The 24,876-nt window shown below is 43.3% G+C and overlaps 3 protein-coding genes across 12 annotated transcripts in view; 2 read left to right on the forward strand and 1 right to left on the reverse strand.

Moving 5' to 3' along the window:
• Positions 1-11,058, forward strand: part of BLTP3A (bridge-like lipid transfer protein family member 3A) — a 73,608-nt gene extending 62,550 nt beyond the window's left edge. For 2 of the 4 annotated variants that reach the window (XM_061146488.1, XM_061146489.1), the window contains 5 exons: positions 82-232; positions 4,861-5,123; positions 5,573-5,681; positions 5,806-5,912; positions 6,317-11,058. In XM_061146488.1, coding sequence (XP_061002471.1) covers positions 82-232; positions 4,861-5,123; positions 5,573-5,681; positions 5,806-5,912; positions 6,317-6,442 — 756 coding nt within the window. In that variant the 3' untranslated portion in view covers positions 6,443-11,058. The other 2 variants (XR_009693550.1, XM_061146491.1) reach the window with 2 other exon arrangements.
• Positions 11,059-11,271: 213 nt separating this feature from the next.
• TAF11 (TATA-box binding protein associated factor 11) lies at positions 11,272-20,389 on the reverse strand. The gene is made up of 5 exons (XM_061146492.1): positions 20,117-20,389; positions 17,093-17,238; positions 13,002-13,089; positions 12,628-12,724; positions 11,272-11,944 (listed from the first exon to the last, which is right to left on the reverse strand). Exons 1-5 carry the CDS (start codon positions 20,285-20,287, stop codon positions 11,814-11,816), a joined length of 633 nt encoding a protein of 210 aa, XP_061002475.1. The 5' UTR covers positions 20,288-20,389; the 3' UTR covers positions 11,272-11,813.
• A 1,320-nt stretch (positions 20,390-21,709) lies between these two features.
• ANKS1A (ankyrin repeat and sterile alpha motif domain containing 1A) overlaps positions 21,710-24,876 on the forward strand; it is a 166,563-nt gene continuing 163,396 nt past the window's right edge. For 3 of the 7 annotated variants that reach the window (XM_061146500.1, XM_061146499.1, XM_061146501.1), the window contains exon 1: positions 21,722-22,063. In XM_061146500.1, coding sequence (XP_061002483.1) covers positions 21,855-22,063 — 209 coding nt within the window. In that variant the 5' untranslated portion in view covers positions 21,722-21,854. Of the gene's footprint in view, positions 22,064-24,876 lie in introns of all 7 variants that reach the window. The other 4 variants (XM_061146496.1, XM_061146498.1, XM_061146495.1 and 1 more) reach the window with 2 other exon arrangements.

Consider the following 24,876-nt stretch of genomic DNA (forward strand, 5'->3'; position numbering starts at 1 on the left):
AGCTCTTCTGCTTTCTTCTCTGCAGAGGGTGGGCTCTCAGCTGGCAGCTTGGGACTTAGCTAAGCGAATCTCCCGTTACAGGTCTCAGTTCTGGTCCTGAAGGTGAATGAGGTGTCTCTGGGGATTGAGGTACGTGGTGAGGACCTGACTGTGGCCCTGCAAGCAGAGAAGCTGACCCTCCAGCAGCCGGGCACTGTGGGACTCTGGCAGTTCCTGCACGGGCAGTGCCCAGGTGAGGATGGTGGGATCCCGGGAGAGCTGGTGGGATTTGCGCTGGGGTGGGGAGGAGGACAGTCAGACTGTCCTGTGCTCCAGGGGCAGCCAGCCTAGTGCCACGTCCTTGGTGCTTCTCTCCAGCAGCCGTTAGAGGGAGGAAGAGGTCTAATGAAGCCTCCTTCTCACAAGGAGCCTCCCAGAGCTCTCACTGAGGCTTTGTACTCGGTAGGCTAGTCTCCATGCTCACCTCTCAGGTGCTCCTTACCCTCATATGGGAGGACAGTGTCCACGTCTTTGTGGGGCTGCTAACATCAAGCTGTATCTGATCAGGGAGCTTCTGATTCAGTCCTTTGATGTAAATTATCATTTATACTTTAAAAGATGGCAGAAAATATCTGGACTTAAACTACATGCTTCGTTTTTTAAAAATTATATTTTAAAATATTGAGTAGATATGCTTGTAAAGTAGAATGCTTGTCAAAATATATATATAAGGTATAAAATAATCACAATACAATGAATGTATGTACCCACTACCTAGTTTAATAAATAGAATAGTACCATTAAGTTTGAGCCCTGGGAGCCCCTCTCCAGCACCTTCCTTTTGCCTCTCACCTATTATAGGGGATCACTATCCTGAATTTGTATTTTTCATTTTCTTGCTTTACAATTCTTCCACATTTTTTTTTTTTTTCTATCAATGTATTATTTAGCTGTGCAGGCTTTCAAGTTTTTCTAAGTGGAATTATCGTTTATATTCTTTTGTGATTTTTACCTTTCAAGTACTATGATATTCTTCAAATCCTTCTAGGTTGTTGAGTTAGCGATAATTCATTCATTTTCACTACTTAATAATATTCTATTGTAGAAATGTATGACTTTAAAAAACTGCTTTAACGAGGTATAATATGCATACTATGAAATTCACTCTTTGTGTGTACTTTCATAAATATTAGTAAGCTTACAGAGCTCTGCAACCATCACCATCACCCCCAAAATCTCTCATGTATTCTTTACTCTGTTTATTTCTTCATTCTATTCTGAACAGACATGTTTGTTTCCAGGTTTTTTTGCTGTTGCAAATAGGATTGTTTTCACATGCCCATCCTTGTATATTTCTCCTGCTATGTATGTTGGAGAGTTTCTCCAGGTTTATATTCCTGAGGAAATAATTGCTAGGTCATTAGGGTAGGTATAGCTTTAATTTTGCTAGATAATGCCCATTTTTTTCCCCAGAATAGTTGTACCAATTTACGGTTTTATAGGTTTGTAAGTTGTTTCATAGCTTTGGCTGCACCTGAGGTTATTCTTCATGCAGTTTCGAGTAAAGTAGCATAGATCCTGCTTGGCTTCCTGAGAGAAAGATGAGAGGACCAAGACTTGGTGAAAGGAAGAGATGATCAAATTTAGCAGAGTTGAGGGTCTACTGTTTGTTTATTTGTTTTTGGCTGCACTGTAGGGCTTGCAAGATCTCAATTCCTCAACCAGGGGATGAACCTGGGTCCTAGCAGTGAAAGAGTTGAGACCTAACTGCTAGACCTCCAGGGAACTCCCGAGGGTCCTCTGTTTTAGCTTCACCTTGGCCGTTAGCCCACTGCCTCTGATTCTAAGCAAGATGAGCTTTTTAATTGGTCCTTACTGTCCCTTCCACCATGAGAGGCATTAGAGCACAGTGGCCAAGCCCATGGTCTTTGCAGTCAGGCAGCTTGCATGTAGCTCCTACCTTGCTACTTGCAAACTGTGTTACTTTGTTGGTTTTTAAAAAATTATTTATTTATTTTTGGCTACACTGGGTCTTCATTGCTGCATGTGGGCTTTCTCTAGTTGCAGTGTGTGGGCTTCTTACTGCAGTGGCTTCTGTTGTTGCAGAGCACAGGCTCTAGAACATGGGCTCCAGTGGTTGTGGTGCGAGGACCTTGCTGCCCTGTGGCATGTGGAATCTTCCCAGGACAGGGATCGAACCCGTGTGCCTTTCCTTGGCAGGCAGACTCTGAACCACTGGACCACCAGGGAAGTCAACAAGTTTTGTTACTTTGGCAAGTTACTCTCTGTGCCTTAGTTCTTTCATCTGTAAAATGGGAAGATAATAATATTTCTGGTACAGGGTTGTTATGAATATTCAGTTCAGTCGCTCAGTCATGTCCAGTTCTTTGCGACCCCATGGATTTGCAGCACACCAGGCCTCCCTGTCCATCACCAACTCCTGGAGTTTACTCAAACTCACTCCATTGAGTCGGTGACGCCATCCAACCATCTCAGCCTCTGTCGTCCCGTTCTCCTCCTGCCTTCAATCTTTCCCAGAATCAGGGTCTTTTCAAATGAGATAGTTCTTCGCATCAGGTGGCCAAAGTATTGGCGTTTCAGCTTCAGCATCAGTCCTTCCAGTGAATATTCAGGACTGATCTCCTTTAATTTGGACTGGTTGCATCTCCTTGCAGTCTAAGGGACTCTTAAGAGTCTTCTCCAACACCATAGTTCAAAAACATCAATTCTTTGGTGCTCAGCTTTCGTTATAGTCCAACTCTCACATCCATACATGACTACTGGAAAAACCATAGCCTTGACTAGACGGACCTTTGTTGGCAGAGTAATGTCTCTGCCGTTTAATATGTTGTCTAGGTTGGTCATAACTTTTCTCCCAAGGAGTAAGCGTCTTTTAATTTCATGGCTGCAGTCACCATCTGCAGTGATTTTGAAGCCCAAGAAAATAAAGTCTGCCACTGTTTATATTGTTTCCCCATCTATTTGCCATCAAGTGATGGGACCAGATGCTATGATCTTTGTTTGCAGTGTTGAGCTTTAAGCCAACTTTTTCACTCTCCTCTTTGACTTTCAAGAGGCTCTTTAGTTCTTCTTCACTTTCTGCCATAAGGGTGGTGTAATCTGCATATCTGAGGTTATTGATATTCTCCGGGCAATCTTGATTCCATCTTGTGCTGCTTCCAGCCCAGTGTTTCTCATGATGAACTCTGCATATAAGTTAAATAAGCAGGGTGACAATATACAGCCTTGATGTACTCCTTTTCCTATTTGGAACCAGTCTGTTGTTCCATGTCCAGTTCTAACTGTTGCTTCCTGACCTGCATAGAGATTTCTCAAGAGGAAGGTCAGGTGGTCTGGTATTCCCATCTCTTTAAGAATTTTCTACAGTTTATTGTGATCCACATAGTGAAAGGCTTTGGCATAGTCAATAAAGCAGAAATAGATGTTTTTCTGGAACTCTCTTGCTTTTTCGATGATCCAGTCGATGTTGGCAATTTGATCTCTGGTTCCTCTGCCTTTTCTAAAACCAGCTTGAACATCTGGAAGTTCACGGTTCACGTATTGCTGAAGTCTGGCTTGGAGAATTTCGAGCATCACTTTACTAGCGTGTGAGATGAGTGCAATTGTGCGGTAGTTTGAGCATTCTTTGGCATTGCCTTTCTTTGGGATTGGAATGAAAACTGACCTTTTCCAGTCCTGTGGACACTGCTGAGTTTTCCACATTTTCTGGCATATTGAGTGCAGCAGTTTCACAGCATCATTGTTTAGGATTTGAAATAGCTCAACCGGAATTCCACCACCTCCACTAGCTTTGTTCATAGTGATGCTTCCTAAGGCCTATTTAACTTCACATTCCAGGATTCTGGCTCTAGGTGAGTGATCACACCATCATGAGAAAAGATCTCCTTTTCATTATAGGGGCTGGAATGCAAAAGTAGGAAGTCAAGAAACACCTGGAGTAACAGGCAAATTTGGCCTTGGAGTACAGAATAAAGCAGGACAAAGGCTAATAGAGTTATGCCAAGAGAACACACTGGTCATAGCAAACACCCTCATCCAACAACACAGGAGAAGACTCTACACATGGACATCACCAGATGGCCAACACCGAAATCAGATTGATTATATTCTTTGCAGCCAAAGATGGAGAAGCTCTATACAGTCAGTAAAAACAAGACCGGGAGCTGACTGTGGCTCAGATCATCAACTCCTTACTGCCAAATTCAGACTTAAATTGAAGTAAGTAGGAAAAATCACTAGACCGTTCAAGTATGACCTAAATCAAATCCCTAACGATTATACAGTGGAAGTGAGAAATAGGTTTACGGGACTAGATCTGATAGACAGAGAGCCTGATGAACTATGGATGGAGGTTCGTGACATTGTACAGGAGACAGGGAGCAAGGCCATCCCCAAGAAAAAGAAACGCAAAAAAGCAAAATGGCTGTCTGAGGAGGCCTTACAAATAGCTGTGAAAAGAAGAGAAGCAAAAGGCAAAGGAGAAAAGGAAGGATATACCCATCTGAAATGCAGAGTTCCAAAGAATAGCAAGGAGAGATAAGAAAGCCTTCCTCAGTGATCAGTGCAAAGAAATAGAGGAAAACAAAAGAATGGGAAAGACTAGAAATCTCTTCAAGAAAATAGTAATACCAAGGGAACATTTCATGCAAAGATGGGCTCAATCAAGGACAGAAATGGTATGGACCTAACAGAAGCAAAAGATATTAAGAAGAGGTGGCAAGAATACACAGAACTTTACAAAGATCTTCACTACCCAGATAATCACGATGGTTATGAATATTAACTATATATTAAAGTGCTTAGAGCAGTCACTGGCTGGTAATTAATTAATATCTTTTCCTTCTGTCTTGCTTCGCAAAGGCACAAACTTTCAGGATTCCTCCACTTTGAAGACTGGCCACATCAGGCCAGCTGTGGGCCTTCGCTTTGAGGTGGGGCCTGGTGCAGCTGTTCATTCCCCTCTGGCCACACAGAACGGCTTCCTGCATTTGTTGCTTCAGGGCTGTGACCTTGAGCTGCTCACTTCGGTGCTCAGTGGCCTGGGGCCCTTCTTGGAGGATGAGGAGATCCCAGTGGTGGTTCCCATGCAGATTGAGCTCCTGAACTCCAGGGTCACTCTAAAGGTGAGAGGAACTTTGGGGTTTACCCTAGACTTGGTCAAGCAAGGGACTCGACCCTTGACCCTGTTAACAGTGACAACTGTTAACTTCTTCTCATGTCCCTGTGAAATGTGAGGAGGACCAAGTGAGGAAAGGCATGTTAGCATTCAGTACTACAGTAGTACCTAAGCATGTAGTGCCAGCAGAAAGTTCTAGGTTTAAGTGAGGGGGGCCTTGTTTCTAGCCCTGGCCTTTGGCATGCAGCATGACTGTGCAAGCCCACAGGTTAGCAGATCCTCAGTCTCACTGTGTCTAGAATGGGAGAGACTCCCTATGCCTCTCATGCCTCGCTAGAGTGTATGGATAAACAGTGATGGCAAAGTGCTTCCAGCTCCACGGTTGGAAGCATGGCTTGTTACCTAAGCTGCTCTGAGTTGGTTGGGGGCCTCACGCGGCTTCTCTCTTGCCTGCAGGATGATATCCCCCCCATCTACCCCACCTCTCCAGGCCCCATCCCCATCACTCTGTCTGTGGAGCACGCTGTGCTGAGTCGGAGTGACGATGGTGTCTTCCACATAGGCGGTGAGTTGGGCTCGTCAGCCTCCTGGCTTCTCTACCTTTTTGCTCCTGTAAGGAAATGGTGACAACTAGGAACAGTCCACGAGTTGCTGGCAGTTTGTCATTCAGATCCTTTACTTTTTTCCAGCTGCTGCTCAAGACAGACCATCAGCCAAAGCATCTAAGAGTGAGAAGAGGCAGCCCCCCAAAGAACAGGTGTTTTTGGTGCCCAGCGGAGAGGCTTTTGGTCCACAGGTGAGGCCCTAACTGAACAGTACCTTTCCTGTAAACCCTTCGGGGCTGTAATCACAGAAGTGGGCAAAACCCAGAGGGCTTACAAGGTTGCTTGTGCTGGTACAGCTGGGCGGTCTGGGCTCTTGTCACCTAGCAGCAGCTTCTGGAAGTGCTGAACCGAGGCTGGAAGTCAGGAGCTAGAGATGAATGCCTGCTGATGACATCTTCCACCTGCTGTTGTCCCTGCAGCTGATGAGCTCTGAAGAGGGGATTAGCCTCTGAGAAAAGACCTTGCTGGTTCTCTTGATCATTGACTGAACTTGTGGATTGTGCTGCTTAAATTCTCCCTCCTTGTTCCTTTACTGGATGTTTTTGCAAGGTGTGTTACCTTATTGATTCATCATGAATTCTTTGTTGTTCCTCAGGTGAATGAACTACCTACCCTACGAAAGGAACTTATAGAAACTAAACAAGCATTGGCTGAAGCCAACCAGGATAAAGAAAAACTTCTTGAAGAGATTAGGAAATATAACCCCCTCTTCGAGCTCTGACAGCAGCGGCTCGGCCGTCTTTGCCGAGGAGAGAGGAAGAGATCACCAGCAGCCGCACCACCCGTGACAGACTCCGCCCAGTGCTGGACAAGTCGGCCAGGACGCGCAGCTCGCTCCTGGCGGTGTCCTTTCTACTAGCGGTCCTGACTTGGGTGGAAGATGGGGCAAAGCATGCCCGCGTTCTGGGGCGTGGCGGGCCACTTTGTGCGTGGCTCAGGCATCACGTCTCGCCTGTCCTCTTGGCCCTCAGCACACTAGGTGGAATCTTCTCCACACTGTAGGGTCATTTCACCGCCTGGTTTCATGGCAGAGACCTTTGCTTGCTCCACAACCTGTGTGAACAGGGCAGAGTCCCCATCTCCTCGGTCAGTCACCCACAGAGTCACCAAAGGTTCTGTGTCTCAGAGCTTGGTTTCTGTAACGGACCTGAGAAGTGCCGCGGCGGTAGAATGGAACAGGAAGTAGCCAGCAAGGCGGGAGCCAGGGGAGGCACAGAAATAAGTGAGACGTGGATTCTGCCTTGTTTGGAAAGGAAACTAAGCTCCTGTCATCTTGGCTGATGTTACAATCAGATTGTTCAGGGTTAAGCTTCCTCTCTGTCATGCCTGTCATTGTTGTGATGCTGTGGTAGGAAGTAAACAACAGTAGCAGCTCACTTGTATCATCTCTCCCGTCTGTAACACAGTTTGTTTGAAATTTAAATCAAGAAACGGTTCACTCTGGGCTAGGTTGAGGTCATGGCTTGGTGGGGATCATAGGAGAGCTTGGTTCCTTCTGAACCCACTATTGCCAGCCGTGTCCTGTCTCTTCCACAGCTGCCCCTCACAGGTTTTTTCCTGTCTCCCTGGGGTCCCTGGCACATCAGCGTTCCCAGCACTATGATTTCCTACCAGCAATCTCCTTAGCCCTTGGTGGTGTCGGAACTGAAAATGTGTTTTATACGGTAACATAAACATCTCAGCCAGTTGCCTCTCACCTGCCTGTATCACTGTGGCTTTTTAAAATCATGTTATTTTGACTTAAGTAAAAAAAAAAAACAAAAAACAGAAACACCCTTCAACCTAGTTAGGTTTTGCCCTGACTGCTGAAAGTTATTTCCCCCTCTTTCTTTCCTACTTAATTCCTCCCCAACACTCTATCTTGATCCATACTGCTCTGTGCTGTGCTTCAAGCTCTGTTGATTGGACAGAAGTTCATCAGCAAACTCACCTTGAACTGGCGAGATGGTAAAATAATGATTTAGTAGTGTCACTAAAGTCTTAATCATACATGACGTACTAGAGGAAAGATAAAATGGTTTCCTTTATGGGGAATCATGCCTGACTTGTATATTCTAGTTTTTTGATGATAAAAAGAAATATACATTCAAGAAGGAACAAGATCTAATTTGCTCAGACTTTTAAAGACTTCTTGTTGTGATTTTCCACCAAGACAATTTTAAAAACAGCAATTACTATGAGTTTATGGGAATATCCTTTCGTGCTTAGGAAACAACTGAGAGACTTAAGAATAAACATCTTTCTGAGAGAATGTTAACAGGGTAAGTTCCCTATCGGTTGATGCTTGGTTTAACCTTATTTAAGAATTTTATAAATAACCTGAAAGTAGGATATTACAATGCAATCAAATATCACTACTTCCAGGCAGTGAAGATAAACCAGAGGAGATTAAAAAAAATTTGCAGAAGATTCACAGACTGAGCTGTGAATACTCAGGAAAGTGTCAGGTGAGATTCTCTGTAGGTTAGTGTGAAACAGTGCCCTAACAGGAGAATCAGCAACCACTGAGACATTGAGCTCTGGAAAGAGCTCAGGAAAGAAATCTAAGCATTGCCAAAGGGTAGAGGGGTCAGAGTGCTGCAAGGTGTGTGGAGCCAACACAGAAAATAGCATCTCATGAAAGACCATGGTAACGCCTTAAGTGATCTGTGCACTTCTAGGGACCTTACTTACAAAGTATGTGGTAAAAGGAGAAAAGGTCTAGAGAACAGCAAAAATCATCAGGGGTGGAGGTACACGTCTTTAAAATGTGAGCTCCAGTTCTGAAAAGGATGAAAGCGGAGGGTAGTGTTAGGTCAGGTATTCAGTCAAGATCCAGGACATGTGCTTCGGGTCCCAAAATACTAGGGCTGGCCCTTGCAGCCTTATCACCTACAAGCACTTCTTGTAGCAAATCAGAAATTCCTAGGGCTCTCTGTTCAAGAAGTGGTACTGTAAGAAACTGTATGGGTGCAGAAGGTTTAAGAGGAATCCTTGCATGATGACTTTCCAAAAGGAATTATAGGAAACTAGGGTTATTTGGTGATACACAATGGAGTTACCCACTGCATCCCTCCACAGACTCCCCTTTAAGTGCTTCTGTCAAAGGCAGAATGATGAACAAAAAGGATCACTGGTCCTCTCCAGTGTGGCATGTCTAATGTTCTTAGAGGGGACAGAGGAAGAGCCAGTAGCCAGAAGATAGAATTATCCAACCTGGAGTTCACCTGCATTGGTCTAAAATCACACTCTGGTCCTCTTCCCTTCCCCTGCTTTCCTGCCTTCCCTGTCCCTCCATGCAAAGAATTTCCTGGTATACTTTAAGTATGCGCTTAGTAGGAGGCAAGAGAAACAAATCTGGCAAGCGCCGAGGCTCACCTCTCAATGACCAGAGCTCACTGAGGTTTCTGGGCTCTCTGGCGCTCTTGTCCATGTGACAAATGTAGCCCTAGAATTTGAATTTCCTTATGTGACCAGCTTTGGCCATTGTCTTGAAGTTCCTCCCTCAGGAAATATGGTAGAGGGTCAGCATCCCATGGAATTTTAGTGAAAGTCAGCTTGTATAACTTCATACTCCTGTTCACTGGGGGAAGAAAAACTTTCATAATGAAGAAATGTGATCTTGTTGGTAGTCCTCAGGATAAATGAAAAGGATGGAAGGAAAGAAATAGTAGTATCAGCTCCTTTGGACTGCTGACGATTTTTGCCTTGGAGCTTTAAGACTGTGAACATGAAATAATAATACCTCAAGAAAATGTCTGGAGTGAAACACCACTATCCAAGAGACTTCCACCACCACACAGTCAGCATGTCAGCTGTGAAGTGTTTACACCTTGTGTTACCTGTGACTGTCTAGGTTTCCTGTTATATGGAGGTACTGGAGATACGCTTTAGGGTATATGGACTGGTTTAACTCTCTCAGCGAAGCTGCAGGGGTGGTTATCAATCTCAAATTCTGCTTTTAACTCACTGGAATCATTAAGCTAGTTTATTAGACCTAAGAAGAAATGGGTTCTAGTCTAACGATGGCTGCATTTTGCTGTGTATTTAATCTGACCCTCATTTTGCCACGGGCCTCCACCTTTATGTACACTTTTTCATGGTTCTGAAAGGAATGGTTCCTGTGTTTGGAATATACAAGGCTTAAGGCAGCCCTCACATACCACATAACTGAAATTCCTCCATTTCATCCACTTACGTCAGTTTTCCCATTGGCTAGTTTAGGGTGTAGTAGAAAGAAGGTGTAGTTTGAACATAGCAATACAAGCACTTTCCATTCCAAACCTCTAAGGTTTGTTTGTTTTTTTCCCTCCCTTATATAATATTTACCTTAACTTAAAAAACAGTTAATAGTAATACCACAAAATGATGGAAACAGCATTGCTACACAAGCTAGTAGGATGACATCTGGTTATTTGAGAACTGCAAGAGCTGTGTCACTGCTTTGTGATTGACCAGTCATTACTGTGCTTCAAGAGATTGTAGTGTGATTGTGATGGCTTCTCCTTTCAGGGACTATAACCTTCCCTGGAATCTTCCCCTACCTCCTGCTAGAGTAGGAATATTCCCATTCACCTCTGGGTAGGTACATATAGTTGCTATTGTTGAATGGGGATTATTATCTCCATCTCTTACAACAGATACAAGAGGAAATACTCTTAGATAACCTTAAACTGTGAGGCTTTGCTAAGTGGCTATACTTGGGATGTGAACTTTCTTCTTTATTATATGTAAATTTCAGCCTTATCCAGTATCTCATATTGCAATAGGTATAGCTCCTATAACCATTTAAAAAGCCTCCTCTGGAGCTGAGATATGTATTTTTATTTATTTGGTTTTCCCTGCAGTTTTTGATCAAGATTTAACCTGAGTCTTACAGCGTTTCTTTGTGGAATGCACCACTGAAGCGTCTTCTCCACTAGCTAAGTACATGTTTAAAGCCATGAGTTTTAATGCTAGATACTAAAATCCAGATTTGCCCAACTTTGTGTGTCTCAGCTGTTTCCCCTACTCAGGGTGCTAACCAGAATTGGAATCTTTACTGACATGCTCAGGAAAGCTTCAAAAGGGAAAAGCTTCAGAACCCCTCTCCTTATGGCACTGAATAGTAGACAGGAAAGAACTCTTGGGGATTGCCCATTGCCAATTATATTACAGTAGCCTTATTACTGCTAATCACTGTCAGTATAAAAAGTCACTCCATTCCCCTCTACTTGAGGAAAACAATGAGAATGTACCCAATGAACTGGAATATTGGTCAGTATTGAGAACTTTTAATGTTGCAATATCTAATCAAACCTTGAGTGTACTGGTTCTGTGAACCACCTGAAAAAAGCAAATTAAACTTATTAAACAGTACTGGTTCTGGTATATCTGTTGATAGGAATTGAAACACATGAGCTTTTACATTGTTTTTAAGTGCTTTAAATATTCTCTTATGAGATACAATCTTAATGGTTCTACTAGAAATGGGGAGGGCTCTAACTTTCACAAAAAAGCCAAGACAAGTTTTATTTGGACACCAGCAAACTTCTCCCCATTCCAACCAGCTAGAAAAAGAAAACACACACGGCAAGTTGGAAAACAGTTTTATTAATCATTCACCAAAATTCATAGAAGAATCTTAAACATTTACAGGGACAAACTGTTCCACTGCTTCTGCTGTCACCGTGTCCTTCATGGTAGAGTATCACAAGTCAAGTTTCTGGTTGTTTCATTTACTTAAAACCAGATGTAAAGAAACAACCTAAGTCATAACAACTTCAGGCTTCAATGTGAAACCGTCAAACCGTCTTGAACAGGTTTTCTTTCTGAAAGCAGCATTCCTGTCCAGAAGATGCTTAAGGTGCACCAACCTTTCTTCTTACAACTAGCCAGTAACAATTAAATGCCTCAGATGCCCTCAGAGGTCCCGATATTTAGTCAAGGCAAGTATGAAACAGGGTACATGCCTTCTTCTAGGTGTAATGAATTATCAATTTTGAGAAAGACATTAAAATCATGGAATCCTTGGAGGACTGAGATACTGAAGCACCAGTGCGGGGAATCTCGTGCAACAGCAAGTCCGGAAGCAGGACTTCTTCCTTCAGTACCGGGCCCTGCTGGACTTTGGTCTAGAAGAAGATGATTTTTTTGTGCTTTGAGTTGGGAATTTGCCCCTTCGACTTTAACCTCCGAACAGCCTCCCTCATGTGTTTGGGTTGTAGTGGTGGCATTTCTCCCCACTTCTCACACACATCCAGTGCTAAACAGAGGACAAGGAGAAGAGTTTCGTTATCACACAAGCGCTTACTCATCACAGTCCTTTCAAGTCCTGTAATTCTCATTAATTCCTCTTAAAGGTGCTAAAAAAATAAACCAAGATAATTTCCCTTCTTCAGAGAATGCTATAAAATGTATCATTTAGCTTTAGCATGATATCCCACATCAGGCTTTATCGCAGGCAACAGTTTAAAACACAGCTTCTCCTTGAAAGAAGAAAGACTTCACCAGCTAGAAATTAGCAGTGAGTAGCAGCAGGTTCATTACTTGATGGACAGGGAGCAGTTCCCAGGGGATCATAACCTCAGGGACAACTACTCACCATACCACACTGGTCAGCCCCAGTGATGACTTTGTTCGTATCTCTACTTTTGGGAGCAGAAATGAACAAAATCCATTGGAGAAAAATACAGTCTACTTCTGTCACCCTTGGCTGAGGATAAGAATCAGGAAGGGAGATTTCCTAGGTGTTTCCAGACCTGGTATTGAAACTTTCAAGGAATAATGTCTTCAATACATGCTCTCCTGAATATAAGGCTCTTGCCTTGGCCAACTTCCAGTGTAAATGGAAACTACCCCTGGGACCTCATAAGTCCCTCAGTATATATATTCTCGGAAATAAGACCACCACAGATTCAATCCAATATTTAGACCAATACCACTCACCTTCTTCTACCACCTCCCCGACGAAAACTTTGGAAATACCAGACATAGCAATAACAACATTCTGAGACACAGAGGTGCCTGTGATGGACTGGATCAGCTTGAAAGAAGGACAAAAGACTGTGATTAAGGGAGTCAAGGACTGGCTTTGGAACATAACACCCATAAGAGCTCCGCACTAAAAGAGTTCACTAAAGGCTTGATGTTGAAATTGACGCCAGTAAAACAAGGCTTCAGATGTATTTGTCGAGAATATAAAACTACAACTGGTCAGATTATTGAGGGGCATGTATTTTTATTTTCCTGCCTAAATGTTCCACCAACTTGCCTAACACTTCTCATGGCTTATGGAAATGAGTGTGATAGTCCATCCTTACCCTTTTAATGGCTGCTTTAGGGAAAGCTGACCGGCGATACATTTCATAACGGTTCAGCTGCTCCTCAGAAAAAGAAGAAACCAGGATTCTAGACAAAGATTCAGGTAATTAAGTTCACTTATAACAATGAATACTTAAGATATACATATTATTATGTCAATAAAACCAAGTATCAGACATTTAAAAAATTAATTTTTCAAGGGACCAATAGTATTAGGCTTAGTATTTATGAGGAATGAAGAGAAAGTATTTCTATTACTCGACAACAGGTGAAACATAAGTTCCTTTCTTACTTCACTAAGAACAAAAACAACAATGTTGGGTTACTGAATCACAGTATATAGATTATGTTTTCAGCAGTAGGCTCTCTCTCCCCATAATGCTACCTCACTACATTTCACATGATAAACATTTTTCAAAAAACAGATAAAGAAGTATTAAAAGCAGGATCCTCTATGACCCACCTCCCAGAATATTGGAAATAAAAGCAAAAATAAACAAATGGGACCTAATGAAACTTAAAAGCTTTTGCACAACAAAGGAAACTAAGCAAGGTGAAAAGACAGCCCTCAGATTGGGGGAAAATAATAGCAAACGAAGCAGCAGACAAAGGATTAATCTCAAAAATATACAAGCAACTCCTACAGCTCAATTCCAGAAAAATAAATGACCCAATCAAAAAATGGGCCAAAGAACTAAACAGACATTTCTCCAAAGAAGACATACAGATGGCTAACAAACACATGAAAAGATGCTCAACATCACTCATTATCAGAGAAATGCAAATCAAAACCACAATGAGGTACCATTTCACGCCAGTCAGGATGGCTGCTATCCAAAAGTCTACAAGCAATAAATGCTGGAGAGGGTGTGGAGAAAAGGGAACCCTCTTAACACTGTTGGTGGGAATGCAAACTAGTACAGCCGCTATGGAGAACAGTGTGGAGATTTCTTAAGAAACTGGAAATAGAACTGCCATATGACCCAGCAATCCCACTTCTGGGCATACACACCGAGGAAACCAGATCTGAAAGAGACACGTGCACCCCAATGTTCATCACAGCACTGTTTATAACAGCCAGGACATGGAAGCAACCTAGATGCCCATCAGCAGACAAATGGATAAGGAAGCTGTGGTACATATACACCATGGAATATTACTCAGCCATTAAAAAGAATTCATTTGAATCAGTTCTAATGAGATGGATGAAACTGGAGCCCATTATACAGAGTGAAGTAAGCCAGAAAGATAAAGACCATTACAGTATACTAACACATATATATGGAATTTAGAAAGATGATAACAATAACCCTATATGCAAAACAGAAAAAGAGACACATGTACAGAACAGACTTTGGGATTCTGTGGGAGAAGGCGAGGGTGGGATGTTTCGAGAGAACAGCATCGAAACATGTGTATTATCTAGGGTGAAACAGAGCACCAGCCCAGGTTGGATGCATGAGACAAGCGCTCAGGGCTGGTGCACTGGGAAGACCCAGAGGGATCGGGTGGAGAGGGAGGTGGGAGGGGGGATCGGGATGGGGAATACATGTAAATCCATGGCTGATTCATGTCAATGTATGACAAAAACCACTACAATATTGTAAAGTAATTAGCCTCTAACTAATAAAAATAAATGGAAAAAAAAAAAAGAAGTATTAAAAAAGCATGGTGTTAGTGAGGATAGGAAGACACAAATTCATACATGCTGGTAGAGTGTAGGTGGAACAACCTTTTTGCGGAATCTGAAAATACAAATGAAAATCCTTTGAAAATGTTCCTATTGTTTAAACTACCAATTACACTTCCAGGAGTTTATTTTAGGAAGTATACAGACAAGTATGCAAAGATATGCTCAAAGATGTTGATCATAATGTCAAAAGAAAAACAAAACAGTAATTAGCTTCTAACTAATAAAAATAAAAAAAAAAAAAAAAATGCCACTAAAACCCGACAAGAAAACAAAACAAAACAACTGCAGAGATGGATTATATTATGGTTCATCCACATAACAGAATACAATGCAGCTGTTACAAACGACAATTTATGGGCATAGTTACTGACCTGAAAATATGTATATATATATCAAACATTAAACTTGTATCTGAAAAGGTATATACACAAACATATGCCCTGGGTAAACTCCAGGTGGTGGGATTGTAAGTAATTATTTTTTCTATTTTTCTGTATTTTCTGAATTATTTGCAGTGAACTCACATGACTGAAGCGACTTAGTAGCAGCATACTATTTTTACAATCAGAAAACATAATGAAGCTATTTACATTTTGAAGAAAATTGCGACCTAGATGTATAATTGTTGACATGGAAGACATTCACCATATATAATATGGAAAACAGGTTACAAACAGTATTTAACATCTTTGAACTTAATTTCATTTACAGATAAATATATGTAAAGAAAATATTTTGGTGAATATACGTCAAAATGTTAACAGTGTTTATTCTGGTGGTAAAGTGATACTTTCATATCCTAAAGTATGATGCTATGAAACTGCTGCACTCAATATGCCAGAAAATGTGGAAAACTCAGCAGTGGCCACAGGACTGGAAAAGGTCAGTTTTCATTCCAATCTCTAAGAAAGGCAATGCCAAAGAATGCTCAAATTACCACACAATTGCAATCATCTCACAGGCTAGTAAAGTGATGCTTGAAATTCTCCAAGCCAGGCTTCAAAAGTACGTGAACTGTGAAATTCCAGTTGTTCAAGCTGGTTTTAGAAAAGGCAGAGGAACCAGAGATCAAATTGCCAACATCCATTGGATCATCGAAAAAGCAAGGGAGTTCCAGAAAAACATCTATTTCTGCTTTATTGACTATGCCAAAGCCTTTCACTGTGTGGATCACAATAAACTGTAGAAAATTCTTAAAGAGATGGGAATACCAGACCACCTGACCTGCCTCTTGAGAAATCTCTATGCAGGTCAGGAAGCAACAGTTAGAACTGGACATGGAACAACGGACTGGTTCCAAATAGGGAAAGGAGTACATCAAGGCTGTTTATTATCACCCTGCTTATTTAACTTATATGCAGAGCACATCATGAGAAATGCTCGGCTGGAAGAAGCACAAGCTGAAATCAAGATTGCCGGGAGAAATATCAATAACCTCAGATATGCAGATATCACCACCCTTATGGCAGAAAGTGAAGAAGAACTAAAGAGCCTCTTGATGAAAGTGAAAGAGGAGAGTGAAAAAGTTGGCTTAAAACTCAACATTCAGAAAACTAAGATCTTAGCATCTGGTCCCATCACTTGATGGCAAACAGATGGGGAAACAATGGAAACAGTGACAGGCTTTATTTTCTTGGGCTCCAAAATCACTGCAGATGGTGACTGCAGCCATGAAATTAAAAGACACTCACTCCTTGGAAGAAAAGTTATGACCAACCTAGACAACATATTAAAAAGCAGAGATATTATTTTGCCAACACAGGTCTGTCTAGTCAAGGCTATGGTTTTTCCAGCAGTCATGTATGGATGTAAGAGTTGGACTATAAGAAAAGCTGAGTGCCAAAGAATTGATGCTTTTGAACTGTGGTGTTGGAGAATACTCTTGAGAGTCCCTTGGACTGCAAGGAGATCTAACCAGTCCATCCTAAAGGAAATCAGTCCTGAATATTCATTGGAAGGACTGATGCTGAAGCTGAAACTCCAATACTTTGGTCACCTGATGCAAAGAACTATCTCATTTGAAAAGACCGTGATTCTGGGAAAGATTGAAGGCGGGAGAAGGGGACAACAGAGGCTGAGATGGTTGATGGCATCACCGACTCACTGGATTGAGTTTGAGTAAACTCCAGGAGTTGGTGATGGACAGGGAGGCCTGGCGTGCTGCAGTCCATGGGGTCGCAAAGAGTCGGACATGACTGAGTGACTGAACTGAACTCAAAGTGATATTTTTCTTTTTACTTATTTATATTTTCAATACAATAACATAATATTGATATATTAATTACCTTAGTTTCTTTTGAGTTTAAAAAAGTAAAACATTTTAAGGCCAAGAAAAATGTATTAACTACATGGTCAGTTTAGAGCCTTGAAAAGGGAGAGATGAGAAAACTGACATACTGCATCTTTTGAATCTCATCTTCATCCACTTTCTGCTTCTTCTCTTTCTTCTCTTTGGTATCTATTTTGAGTTTTTTGGCTGCAGGAGTAAGTAATGAGTCTTCCCTTTCAACTGCTGTTAAATCCGCGATATCCTGACTCTTGAGCTAAGAAGACAAAAGAAACCCTTTAATATATACGGCCTACTTTACAGACTTGGGTAAAGAAAGAAATCGTTCATTACAACAAAACAAATTCTCTTATTTCTGTAGTTTTTTGGTTCCAGGCATTGGCTGTACCATCAAAGATAAGATATCCTATCTCTACTAAAGGAGTTTACAGCCCAGTCCGGGGAAAGAAAAGCTGCTAAATAATCCAGTTTTCCAGGTTACCTATGATCCTAGTTTCAGTATCTGTTTTCATGGGCACAGAAACGCCAAGGATCATGAAAACCACACTCCTCTTGAGCCCCCTCTTCTGACCTCATTCTTTATTTATTTGGCTGCCTTGGGTCTTAGTTGCGGCTTGGGGAATCTTTCACGTGGTGCAGACTCCCTAGTTGTGGCGCAAGGGCTCCAGGGCATGCAGGCTTCAGGAGTTGTGGCACGTGGGCGTGGTTGCTCCCACACATGTGGGATCTTATCCCCAACCAGGGATGGAACCCACATCCCCTGGGTTGCAAGGCAGATTTTCAATCACTGGACCACCAGGGAAGTCACTGACCTCAATCTTTAGAGGGGAATATAAGAAAACTCCTCTCTATACAGCCAGCTCTTCTTTGTCTAAACCTATAGATTTCTTTATCAGTGATGATTCCATGTGGAAAGAATATTTTAAAAAGGGTACCTTCTCATCAAAGCAGTGTTTCTTTGAATTTGGAACTTTTAAGTGAGCTTCTCCCACACGTAGTGCTCTTTTCTTCTTTTCCATTCTACTGTATCATGCAAATATTTATTTCCCATTACTAGACTGAGAACTTTTTTTTAGCCTTGCTGTGTAGCTTGTGGGATCTTAGTTTCCTGACCTGGGATTGAAACTGGGCCCCTTGCAGTGAGTGTAGAGTCCTAACCATTGGAATTCCCTAGACTGAACATTTTTTGAAGTTTGTCTCTTATTATTTATCCCTCTTTGCATAAACATTTAACACTGTTTTACTCACATATGTTTAATAAAGACAGCAAAACAACCCTCAAAATCCAAACTTCATCCCCTCCAACTTAACATAGAATCTAAGCATATGACAAACTGCATTAATGAGATTTGACTTCTGTTTTCCTTAAAGAGGAACTCACATTTAAATTCATATGGGAATATGAGAAGTAGGTGAGAGTGAAGGCAGTAAATCTTTTAACAACTTTTTCAACTTCTTCTCTGGTTACTGATACATACAAATTTTCTAAACATTTTGTGCTTCAATTTTGATAATTTAGATTATCCTTGGAAATGAGCCATTTATCTTGAATTTTCCAAAATTACTTAGTCTAAACTTGAACATTAAATTTTCTTAAAGCTTAAAGATCTCCAAATCAGTGCCTATAAACACTGCAAATAAGGTCTTAATTTTATTGTTTCTTACAGTTTTTAAAGCACTAACTCATTAATATCCATTTTTATCCCTATTAACTCCTTGCTTTTACATTCTTCTGGTTTATCTTGTTCTTTTTCTGGTTTCTTGAGGTGGGTGCTTATTTTCAATATCTCTGTTTGTAAAAATATGTAAGACAGTGAATTTTTCTTTAAATAAAATTTTGGTCAAATCCAATAGGATTTGATGTTAATTTCTTTAATCCAAAGCTATTTAAAAATTAGTTTAAAATGTCCAGGTGTTAGTCTTTTGGAGGGAGTGGGAGAAATTCTGTGTTGTTAATTTCAGGTTCTATTGCACTGTACTAACAGAATATGATGTTATGATTTTTTACTTTTAAGAATTTATGCTTTTCTTTGTGGTCTGGTATATGATCCATTTAAAAAAGTGTTTCAGAAGCATCAAAAATTTTTTATCTTCTACATGCACATTTCTTTATACAGTGAGCTCTTTACTGAGCTAAGCTAATTATTACTCAAATCCTTTCTGTCCTTGAGATCTGTTTTTAAAGCTCCTTCTTAAGGTAATTTTGTCACATTTTTCTTAAAGTTCTTAATTTTATATATTTTGATGCAACTTTATGATCTGAAAGGCAGTTTCCATTTAGCCAATGTCTTCTCCCATAAGCTCACACTGAAATTCAAACAGGAATTACAGTTCCAAGACCTCAAGACTCTATTTTTAGAAATGGAACCTACCTAAGGCTCTAAGATTCTGATCTTCTGACTGATACTCAGAGAAGCAACACTGCTGAACACTTGGGATTTTGGTGCTATAGAAACCCTTGGACATTAGTACCCAGGTCACTGGTAGCAGTTAAATGTACCAAGAGGAGGAGAACATGACTAAATTACTACCTCAAAGTCTCCCTTTAACGACTCAGCCTACAATGAGAAAGTTATGCTTAAGCAGTAACTCAGAAATCATATTGAGGTGAAAGGGGTACTAGGAATCCTGGGTTCTAGCTCTTGCCCTCCGTTTCAATGTCGATTGGCATCGACCCCAATTTCCTCACTAGGAAAACCAAGGGGCTATTTGAAATTCCCTTAGCAGTGGCTTTTTAAAGTCTTCATTGAATTTGTTACATTATTGCTTCTGTTTAATGTATTGGTTTTTTTGGCTGCGAGGCATATGGGATCTTCGCTCCCCCACGAGGGATGAAACCCGCACAGCCTGCATTGGAAGGTGAAGTCTTGACCACTGGACCGCTAGAGAAGTCCCCTCTTTGAAGCAGCTTTAACGCCTAAGGGCAGTGATTAAAAATACTGACCTAATGGTTGAGTTTGTGGAACTCAGACGGCTCTAAGGTTTCCTTTTCTTTCTTACCCCAACTCTGCGATTGCAGATCTAAACGGTTATGGTGAGCTCGACTGTCTTAGCTTGGGAGGGACCAAACAGGAGGCCTGTCGGGCGGGCAGTGACATAAGCTACTCCGGCCTCATCGACACATCTCTCCCTACCTCGCCTTCTTCAGCGGCGGCCTCTTTCAATTCCCCGTCGCCGTCACCGTCCGTTTCCTCCGGGATTCCGTCCGTATCTGTAACCCTGGAGCCCCCAGGAGCCCCCGTCGGCTCGTCTGATTCCCCGGTCTCTCCACCTTTTTCCGTGGGCGATTCGCAGGCATTATCCATATCGGCTAGAACCCGGGAGAAGAGATCGCGCCGCAGTCAAAACTCCAGAGCTCAGGACGCCGCGCAGCCCCGCGGCCCCGCAGCTTACTTCCGGTCGTCGCGCAGCGATGACATCACCAAGACCGCTGCTCCGAGTGGTCATTTAGAGACGCGCCCAGAGGGTTGCAGGGCTTCGTCTTACTTCTTATTTGTTGGTGCGGATAGGGAAAGTTGAGGGTACAGAAATCAGTTTGTGGATTTTCCACCTTGAGAAGCCAGCATTTGTAAAGGAGGGCTTTGTTGTTTACTGAAGGGCTCCTTTTTCCTTTCCGTCCTTCTCAAAGCACAACCTGTTAACGCCTTCCTAATCTGTTTTCCTCAGAGGAAAGTTTGCGGACAGGAGAAAACTCCATCCGTTGTTTGCCCTTGTGGGAAGCAGCTCCCGGGCAAACGCCGACAGGAACTCAACCTCGTACGCGTTCAGTTGGACAGAGGCTTGTGTTAACATGTAATTGTCAGCATTTCTCTTTTGTTCCTCAAGTACCTAAAAAAACAGTCGTACAGCTTGAACTGAATTTGTCCAATTTGATTACTAACTCCACAACTACTTCGAGCCAGAACAGTCCTAGTACCAGAAACAAAACAGGCAGTTTCTACCTAAGTGCATGTTTCCCAGTTCACCAGTACTCAAGCTCAGAGTAGGTTTTACAAATCTGACCTTTAATGTCAGTTTGGTTAATATCCGTCGAAATTAAGAGGAAACAGGGGCTTCCCTGGCCTTTCAGTTGTTAGAACTCTGCGTTTCCACTGCAAGGGGCGATGGTTCGATGGGGGAGCTAAGGTCCTCCATGGTGGGGCGAGGGGAAGGGCGGTTAAAAAAAAAAAAATTCTAAGAGGAAACAAATCCTAAAGGAAGGGAAGTTTTTCCTTTGAATGTTTCGCTTTAACGAATCATTTCAAGGATTGGGAGCATGAAGAGGGGTTATTTCCCTTTTAAAATTCTCCTCTTTCCTCATGAGGTGCGGAGGAGGGCACTATATTCACATCTTTTATCACTAGGTTCCCACAGCCATGACATATTTATGGTGCAGAGAGAATGGACTTGCAAATATGGGTGCGCGTTACCACACTTCTCTCTTTGTTTCTACACTGCCTGGATGAATTACCGTATTTTCTGTCCTGCAAGTTCCCAAAACATCAGGAGAAGGAGCGCACTTCGGGGGGCGCGGACAGGTGGACCGCGCTCGTCACCTTCCACTTGTACAGCGGGTGACCCCACGACGCAGCCCTCTCTGCCGGGAAGGCTTATCAGGGTGCGGCCGGGTCCCCTCGGCGCAGACCGCAGCCACCTGCGCCGGCCCGCGCGGCCCCGCCCAGCTAGGTGGGCACGGGGGCGGGGCGCGGGGGCGCGGTGACGCGTGACGCCGGATCCCGGAAGTGACGCGCCCCTGAGGGACAAGGCGGGGGGAGGGGGGTGGTGTCCCCGGCCGGCTCGGGGGGTGCGTTGCCCGGAGACGGAAAGTTTGGGAGCCAGAACGGGCTCGGCGGCGGCGCAGGGAACGGGGTCCAGGGGGCGGCGGCCCTGGGGATGGGGAAGGAGCAGGAGCTGCTGGAGGCGGCCCGCACCGGACACCTCCCGGCCGTGGAGAAGCTGCTGTCCGGGAAGCGGCTCTCCTCAGGCTTCGGGGGCGGCGGCGGCGGCGGCGGCTCTGGAGGCGGTAGCGGCGGCGGCGGCGGCTCTGGAGGCGGCGGCGGCGGTCTTGGCTCCTCGAGCCATGCCCTGTCCAGTCTGCTCAGGTGGGTAACGCTCCGGGTCCGGGTAGCTGCTTGGAGACCCCCCGTCCCCCGCCCGTCTCCTGGATCCCCGGAGAGATCGGGGATCCGGAGACCCTGGCTGGCTGGGTTTGCTAGGTTTCCCGGGGCGAGGGCAGGCGGCCCGAGGGGCGAGGGGCGCCGGTGCGGGTCCGCGCGGCGTCGGACTCTCCTCGTCTCCTGTCCTGACCCGGCTGCGAAGAATGGTGGGAGTGCCCAGGTGCAGCCTCCGCCGCATGGCATAGCCCGGGCTTCACCGTCGAGTGCCAGGTGTTGTATCTCACAAGCCACTTTAGGGGGAAAAATAAGTATATTTTGAATCTCCCTCATCTCCTGCAGAAACTCCCACGCCTTGCAGAATCTCGCGGTTCCCCTGGAGGAAATGCTCTCGATTCCATTCTTTGGGGAACTTGGAACCTTCCACCAGGCTCTGCAGGACGTGGCTTTTGTTGTTTATATTAAAATCGTCTCTAGGTTTATCACGTTCAAAGTGTTCTTCTTTGAGCTCCTCTTGTGCTTGAAGCTTAAATTCCAGTTCCTTGTAGTGAACCTCGCTGGATTTGTCTGTTAAGTGGCAGATGCAGGATTCATCAGGGGGTTTATTCATCAAAAAATAAAGCGTTGGAAAGACTTGTCTAGGACACTGAGGAGTGCTTTAAACTTTTCCAAGGTCTGTTGTTAAAATAAACACTTGAATCTGGAGCTGTAAGGATTGAGAGGAAAAGGTCGTTTTTTGTGTGGCTTGGAGGGGGAATTGGAGGTGCTTTGTTAGTGTGAGTAAAATGTGATGTTTCAGCAGCACTTTCATAGCCGGTTTTCTTTTCCTTCCTTGTTCTTTTGAGGTTTTTAAGAAGTGGAAGTTCACTTAGAAATGGCTTCGTTTGCTTTTGTTCCCCATTAGTTTATGTAACTTCAGTTTGAGTGAGCTTGGACCAAAGAAGCCTAAGGCTCTATTAAATTGTTAGGTATTAAGCACTGAGTACAAAGCCAGGCCTATACAGGAAGATATTAAAAAGCCGTGTAAGAGAAGAATGCTCCCAGGGAGTTCTTTTGGGGAGGCAAAAATCAGTACCATTTGTGGCAATTTCTACAGCTCCCTAGGACAATGCTGTCACATAATTAGTACTCAGTATTTGTTGAATAAATACAAGTATTAATTAGGGAATGACACATTTCTAGATAAACTGATGGTGGTACTCACTGTTAGTAGTTCAAAAAATGAGACATTACTTTGGGATGGGATGAGATGGAGAAGAGGAGGTGGACTTGAGCTGATGTGAAGGATGTGAGGATTTGGGTAGGTGAAGCACTGTGAGAGCATTCCAGGTGGGCCCACCCTTGTCAGGGGCACAGAGGTGGCAAAGGAGACTTGTTTGGTGCTAGTGGGTCACTAGAAGAACTTTCTGCCCAGAGCTTTAAGTGGTTGGGTATGATAAAAGGAAATAATGGATAGCTGTACTTCCATCTTTCAGAGTGATTTAGTCTTTCTTTATTTTTCTGATTCTTGTATCAGTGCCTGACACAGGTGTTCAATAAATGTACTTTGAATGCATAATTCGGGTTTGGAATTTTACCTGGATTACTTAGATATTTCTGCACTTCTGATGTCTGTGAGATGAGAGAAAGACCGGTAGGTTTGGAGGTGCCTGTCTCTTATGCTTTGAAGGCTACAGCATTTGTCTGTGTACCAGAGGTACCTTATTCTCCAGTATATCCTGCTGAAGTGAGAAACTCTCACATATCTCCTGCCTTCAAGGACAGGTTAGGTTACTCTTAGTTCTCTCACTCAGGGACTGTTGACATTTTGCTGAGAATTTAGCACCCTATAGTTAATCAAGACTAGAAAATTTTGGTTGATTTTTTTTTTTTTAACTTTGGGCTTCATGCTGATATGTCCAGTTTCTGTCGTAGAGGGTGGATGGCCTGTATGAGAGAGCTTGCTCCTTCTGACCTGCTCCTGTATCTGTTATCCGGGTGGCAGATGGCCTCAGAGCTGCCCTGGCATCTTGTCCCTGTGACTCCTACGGGCAGAGAGGGCCTGCAGGCCCTAGTTAGACTAGGTGTGTCATTAATTAGACATGACTCTGCTGCAGCCTAGTGAAGGATTTCTGAGAAAATGAAACCATGCATTTAGATAATCCCTAGGTCAGCATGTCTTCCCTTTTTAGGTTTTGAAATAGTAGAGGGTAGATCTCCTATGCCTACACACCCCACCTCAAGGACCCTGAGTTATTTAATGAGAGCCCGTGGAGTCATAACTTCAGATCTGGCCCTTGCATTAGCTGCCATATCCTATCCCACCAGTACTGTCAATTGCAACCTACATTTTGTCCAGCTGTTTTGAGTGACCAAGGAAAGTTGTTGGGAATAGGAGCTTACTGCTGCAGTGGACAGAAATGTTCCAGATCACATGTATGTTTGTCTCATCTGTTTATGGTGCAGTTCCATCCCCACCCCCATTCCACAAAGGCTCCATGTTTATTCTTAAGCTACAGAACACCTCTTCTGTCACCCCATCCCTATTCTCTTACACTGCTTGGGCTTAGGACTTAACTTCTCAAAGCCCTCCCTAATGACCCTAATGCACACGGATCTCTCAGGCTTCCACTTTGGAACCCCTTATCTGCATCCACTCATACTTTGTCTGTCTGGATTTCACAGTTTATTGCTTTACATACTGTGACCCTCGGGCTTCCCTGGTGGCTCAGCAGTTAAGAATCTGCCTGCCAAGCAGGAGATGCAGGTTCAATCCACTCCAGTATTCTTGTCTGGGATTTGGTTCTCCCCAAATGTCAGAA

This window comes from Dama dama, chromosome 7, assembly GCF_033118175.1.
Source record: "Dama dama isolate Ldn47 chromosome 7, ASM3311817v1, whole genome shotgun sequence".
In the NCBI taxonomy this organism is placed as follows: Eukaryota; Metazoa; Chordata; class Mammalia; order Artiodactyla; family Cervidae; genus Dama; species Dama dama.